The 5,962-nt window shown below is 52.7% G+C and overlaps 1 protein-coding gene across 2 annotated transcripts; it reads left to right on the forward strand.

The window, feature by feature from the left end:
- The first annotated feature begins 73 nt into the window (after positions 1 to 73).
- On the forward strand, positions 74 to 3,196 carry PSRC1 (proline and serine rich coiled-coil 1). 2 transcript variants are annotated; one of them, XM_006052164.3, is made up of 8 exons: positions 74 to 155; positions 539 to 596; positions 688 to 745; positions 1,173 to 1,614; positions 1,959 to 2,073; positions 2,170 to 2,418; positions 2,737 to 2,830; positions 3,054 to 3,196. In XM_006052164.3, exons 2-8 carry the CDS (start codon positions 578 to 580, stop codon positions 3,055 to 3,057), a joined length of 981 nt encoding a protein of 326 aa, XP_006052226.1. In that variant the 5' UTR covers positions 74 to 155; positions 539 to 577; the 3' UTR covers positions 3,058 to 3,196. The 2 variants fall into 2 exon arrangements, with proteins under 2 accessions (XP_006052226.1, XP_025143949.1); XM_025288164.2 differs by lacking the exon at positions 3,054 to 3,196 and having other exon boundaries at positions 2,737 to 2,834.
- The last annotated feature ends 2,766 nt before the right edge of the window (positions 3,197 to 5,962 follow it).

The raw sequence follows: 5,962 nt of genomic DNA on the forward strand, positions 1-5,962 counted from the left end.
CCCCGCCTCAGGAGGGCGTGGGGATGCTGGCATCCACCAATCATTGAGCGCGTGTCGTGGGAGTGGGTGGGACCTGAGAGATTCGAAAGGAGCCCCGCCCCCTCGGAGCTGATTCCCGGGACTAGGTTGTGGAAGGAAAGCACCTTCCACCGGAGGTGAGGCGGCTCGGAAACTGAAAACTGAGGGTGGCCTGCAGAAGTGGTGTGGATGCGGTGCTTCGGGGAGTAGAAAGGTGGCTTGGGGAGAGGAAGAACCCGGAGGATGGTGGCGGGGAGGAAGATGGGGCGCATAGACCGCTCCAGCGGTAGGAGGTTGGGTCGCAGAGGGGCGGGGGCCAGTGTGTGGAGGGAGATGGGAGTGCGGGACAATCTGCCCGTACATGCCCGGGTGGTAGCAGAGGTAGTTTACAGGGGCAAGTCCTACTGCGGGAACGCTTGCTTTACCTTCACGATTGTTCCCAACCCTTGGCTTGCACCCGGAGTCTAGCTGGGAGGCCTTGGGCAGGATGGAGACGTGAGGAAAGGTGTTTTCTCTCCAGCTCAGGTGTCTGAGCTGACTCTTTCCTGCTTTCTGGAACATGGAAGATTTAGAAGAAGGTAAGGAAACGCTGGAGGGAAGAATGGGACCCTGTGATTGAGAGCCATGTTGGGGACCCAAAGCTGGCATTCCTTCTTTCCTCCCCTACAGATGTAAAGTTTATAGCGGATGAGACCTTGGACTTTAGGGGGCTGTCACCATCGGACAGGTAGTAGATGCCTTATCCTGTTTACCTTTTTCTCACAATGATTATTTCTAACCCCTCACTGCTGAATTATTGGCCTCAGGTCTGGATTGGTCATTTAGCAAGATTGGGTGCACTGGGGCTTCTGGGTGGCTGGGTGACTAGGGCCCTGTGACATTGCTGGGGATGGGGGGAGTGATAAGCTGGAATGAGATTTCAGGGTGTTAAGAAGAAGGGTAAGTGGATTTGTGGCATCTTCACCCGGCATAATTTCCAATGTCAGTAAGCATGGAAGGCCTCGTAGAACCAGGAGTTTCATCACTTAGATCTCACGGCCAGTATGGGCTTCAGGATTTGCACTTGTGTTCTTGGCTCTGCTGTGGGGGTTTTGCCCAGTCCCCCTTGCAGTCTTCTCCCATGGGCATGATGCCTGCTTTGTTTTCTGTCTCAGTCGAGAGGAAGAAGATGCAGCGGTGTTGGTGACTCCGGAGAAACCCCTCCGACGAGGCCTCTCCCATCGAAGTGACCCAAATGCAGCGGCCCCCACTCCCCAGGGTCTGAGGCTCAGCTTAGGCCCCCTCAGTCCGGAGAAGCTGGAAGAAATCCTCCATGAAGCCAACCGGCTGGCAGCTCAGCTGGAGCAGTGTGCCCTGCAGGAGCGGGAGAACACAGGCGAGGGCTCAGGGCCTCGAAGGGTGAAGCCCAGCCCTCGGCGGGAGACCTTTGTGCTCAAGGACAGTCCTGTCCGAGACCTGCTGCCCACCGTGAGCTCTTTGGCTCGGAGCACCCCCTCTCCAAGCAGCCTGACACCCCGACTCCGGAGCAGCGATAGGAAGGGGTCCGTCAGGGTTCTTCGAACAACATCTGGAAAGAAGCCCTCCAGTGTGAAGAGGGTGAGTTGAGAGGGCTTGGCTTAGATGTGTGCCTCCGACACTGTGCATGACCCAGTACAGGCATTTTTCTTGTTGGTAAGATAGTCAATTTCTACCTTGTAGAATTGTTGGAATTAAACGAGGTGCCATAAGCAAGGCAAGTACCACAGCATCTGTGTATAAGCTCTGTAACGTCTGTAATAAGCTCTCAATAAATGGCGCTGGTGGTGACGCTGCTGTTGCTGGCAGCTAACTTCTGCTCTTCTTGCTGGGATCTAGGAAACTCTCCACCTCTGTCCCTGAGTCAGCCAGCAGAACAGATTCTTTTTCCACTCTAGTCCTTTTTCTCCCTCTGTGTGTTTCAGGAGTCGCCCACATGCAATCTGTTCCCTGCCTCCAAAAGCCCAGCGTCTTCCCCTCTTGCCCGATCAGCTCCTCCGGTCCGGGGAAAAGCTGGGCCCAGTGGGAGAGCGACAGCAAGTGAGAAGACCTGGGCAGTGAAGCTGTGGGTGGGTGGGTGTAGGGAGTGGGGAGGATGTGGTGCGAACCCTGAAATTCCTCTGCTTCTCTCACCAGGCCCACCTACCCCTGTCAGACCAGTCTTGGCCCCACAGCCTTCTGCTGGCAGCTCTCAGCGCCCGTCTCGGCCCCAGGGAGCAGCTGCTAAACCTTCCAGTCGACTGCCTGTTCCCTCGGCCGTTCCCAGGCCTGGCAACAGGATGCCACTCGCCAGCCGGAGTGTCCCATCCAGCAAAGGTGCCCCTCCTTCAGATTCCCTGTCAGCTCGGAAAGGACTTCCAAGACCAAGTGCGGCAGGGCACAGAGGTGAGGAAGAACAGACAAGAATAAGAAATCAGAAGGAATAATATTTGCCCTTGCCCAGCATGCACGCACTCTCCCAGTTGGTCACAGCGACTCTTCCACCCTCATTATAGCTGTGTCTGGAGATGAGGAGACTGAGTTAAGGAGAGGATATGGGCCTGAGCAAAGCGTCCAAGCCTTGGTTTTCGAATACCTTATGTTTTTTACCTTGGGGAAGAAAGACACTATCCCAGACTCAGTCTGCCTTGACTGCACTATTTCTTTTTGAGAAAGTCGCTTGAACTCTCTGTTAACTCATGTCTTTTGTTGACTCCCATCAAGTTCCTGTTCCTCAACGACCAAATCTTCCCATTTCTGGTGCTGGTCGCAGCAATCTGCAGCCTCCTAGGAAAGTTGCTGTCCCAGGATCTACCAGGTAAGACACTGAGATGCTGTCTCTTTCTTCCTTATCATCTGGGCTTCCGAGCTGTTTTGCCCATCAGCCCCAAATCCCATGAGGCAAGATGGGCAGGAGGAGGGAGCCTCGAGGGGCACGGAGTCCCATTGCTTCCTACCCTGAGGAACTTGAATTCAGCTGGTGACAGATGGGCTTGTGAAAGAAGGGCAATTTAAAGCAGTTCCTCCTTCTGTCTCCTTAGGTAAAGAGATCAGGACAGCAAGCAAGAATTCAGTAGCAAACCACTACAGCCACTGCCTGGACTCACCTCTGTTCGGTTTCCCAAGCCTTCTCCTTGGAGGCAGGCCTGATTCTAGCAGATCTGGCCCAGGGATAGAAGAAAGAGCTGCCACCCCAGCTGGTGCTTCAGGACTAGAGACTGTGGGAGATGGGGTGGATTAGGGTTGAGCTGGAGGGGAATCAAACTCTCTGAGTTGAAACTAGCTAGGGAAGAGAGGTTGCCTCCCAGTGGTGGAGTTCACACAGAGAAAATAAGAAATGCTGGAGAGTGTTTGTCCTTATTCACCCCCACTCTTGTATCCTGGTCCAAAGTTTGATTTTCTTCCCGGGCTTCGGTTCACTGGACATTTACATGTGAATGGCCTCTGTGGCCAACCTCCCTGCTCTCCGAGGAGCAGGCCTCCAGAATCACATCCTCTCCTGGACTCAGGCCTGTTTGGAGAGGCAGAGGCAGGCATCTGGTCTCCAGAACTTGTTTCCTGTGGATTCTGTGACTCCTAATGGGCCAGTTTATAATAAGCTTACTCCATCAGTCTGCATTTTTTCCTAAAATAAAATGCATATATTTTTATATTCTGTGTACATGTGGAAGTAAATACTTCTCCAGTTTCTAATAGATTTGGAGTAAACTCCTGTGTAATTTCAATGAGGGAGCCGGGATGGGTTTCCCGGGCTGGGGTCTGAATAGGCCCGAGGGCCTTAAGATTCCAGTTCATCAGGCAATGAGTAGCCCCCTTGCTGGCATTCAGTGGGAACAGGCTGCCTCTTCCCAGGCATTTCCAGGCTTCTTATGTTATTAGTGGGTCCAGATCAACTTAAGTATAGTTTAATTCACAGTATGTGAGCCTGTCAAACCAGGGTCTTGGTAAATTATTTATATCCTAAATGTGGGTGTCTTTTCCTGGTAAGAGAATAGAGCTGCCTTGGAGCTGAGCATCTTGTCTGCTGTACTTCAAGGACGAGGGAGCCCTTGGGTGGGTACTCTGGTGTTCAGGTTTGCTGGTTGCCTCAGGTAGAAGATACTGATCACCTCCTCCTGTTGTGCCTCACAGCTTTAGAATTGTTGGTGTTCTCCTTTTCTTTCCCCTACTAGAAGGCTGGCACCAGGGTTTATAAACTTGTGCTGTGCCTCGTGTCGTGAGTTATACATGGTGGAGGATTTCATTCATTTACTGAAAAAATAATTTGAGTGCAAGATGGGGGTGTTTGTTAAATGAATGACAAAAGGTTTAACAGATTAAACCACGGGTCTCCCTTTTCTCACAGCCGTTGATTCTTGGAACCGGAACTGGCTCAATTCCTTGTGAGTTTTGAGAGGACTTTCGTCCTTGGAGGCCAGGCCCTGACTTAAGGAAGCCTGCAGGCAGCTGGATAAAGGGAGTGCGTTCCGGCTGGTGCCCTGCCCCAGGTTTACACATCCATAGGCCCCTTCTGAGGCACTAACAGGCCCTTCCCCTTGTTCCCAGGGCCACCCACCACGCCCACCCATGGCTTCTTCCTTCTTATGGCTGATCGGCAGGTTCATTCACCTGTATCACCATGATAGCTGTCTACACATCACCTTTCTTGAGCCTCTTGCAGCAACTCCTGCAGCCTCTGGGCTTCTGAACATTGAGTTCAGGGATGGGGTGTGGAGACAGACACTGAGTGTTCAGCTCTGGAGAAATTTGGCAGAGGCAAGAACGTCAGGTGTGCATCCCGACTGCGTCCTGCACTGGTGTCTGACAGAAGCAAGTCCAGGCACACACTGAGGCGTGGCCAGCAGATGGCATGTTTGTGTGGCCTGGGTGTGGGCCAGGTCCTGTGGATCCTGAGGCAAAATAAGCAGCAGACCCGTGTGTTGTTGCCACCTGGTGGCCAAAGAGGATAAGACACGTTCCTTTTGCCCTTTAGGTCAGTCTGGGGTTTGGTTAAAGGTTAACGGCTCTTCCAATCCCGCTGCAAATCTGCTTAAGCAACATTGCAGTGTTAAGGAGGCAGCGTCAGCTGGGGAGGAGCCCCCCCATTCCCCCCAGCAGCTGCCCTTCTCCTTTGCTACCTGCTTACTTCCTTCCCTTTTGGTCAGGCTTTCTGTTTTTTCTCTTTCTGCACTCTACCTCCACCCCAACCCAGTAGCACCAAGGATGGAAGCCAAGGTTTGTTGGCCTCTTACTATGCTCTGTGAACTGTTCAAAGCACTTACATGTGTTAACTCATTTAATTCTCATAAAAGCTCAATTAGGCAGAAGCCATCATCCTCATTTTGCAGGCAGGGAAACTAAGGCTCAGAGAGATTAAGTCATGCAGTCTGGTTCCAGTGTTTGTTCCAAACAGCTCCCGTCTGTGGCCCCCATGTGAAGTCCCTATCTGGTTTGTTGAACAGATCGAAAAAACACAAAACTTGGGAACACAAATGATGTGGAAGAGTGTACAGCTGGCTAGAGTATGAATAGTTGCTTTATTTCTGATGTGGAGAAACACAAGACGGCCCAGAGCAGTGAAGTCAGGAGGTACCTAGTCACTGAGCACCTTTCAATTCCCACCAGCCTCTTAACTCAGCCCTGCCTACCTCCTGAATTCTGCTCCCAGAACAGGACTCAGCTGGAATCCTGCCTGCTCTGTGCAGCCTCTCCAGCCATACAGGTCCCTCCTGTCCTGGTGAAAAGCATCCTTTCCCTGCTATCGGTCACATCTTCCTTGGAAATGCCAGGACATGGGCTCAGTACTGATGAGGCTACTCGGGGGTAGCTCACTGCTGCAAGTGTCGGTAGAGGATGTCTGAGTCCCCTGACCTGGGCCCTCCCAGGGCCCTGCCTGCTCTTGTTTTCCAGAGACCAGGCCTATCCCCTCTGGAAGGACAGGGCCGCACACAGGAGGACACAGTGACGGTGC

Source organism: Bubalus bubalis, chromosome 6 (assembly GCF_019923935.1).
Source record: "Bubalus bubalis isolate 160015118507 breed Murrah chromosome 6, NDDB_SH_1, whole genome shotgun sequence".
In the NCBI taxonomy this organism is placed as follows: domain Eukaryota; kingdom Metazoa; phylum Chordata; class Mammalia; order Artiodactyla; family Bovidae; genus Bubalus; species Bubalus bubalis.

Bases quoted from the DNA above. Each gene is read 5' to 3' on its own strand.
- PSRC1 (XM_006052164.3), top strand. The intron at 1,615-1,958 runs GTGAGTTGAGAG...TGTGTGTTTCAG, and splicing joins AGCCCTCCAGTGTGAAGAGG to GAGTCGCCCACATGCAATCT. The intron at 2,419-2,736 runs GTGAGGAAGAAC...ACTCCCATCAAG, and splicing joins AAGTGCGGCAGGGCACAGAG to TTCCTGTTCCTCAACGACCA.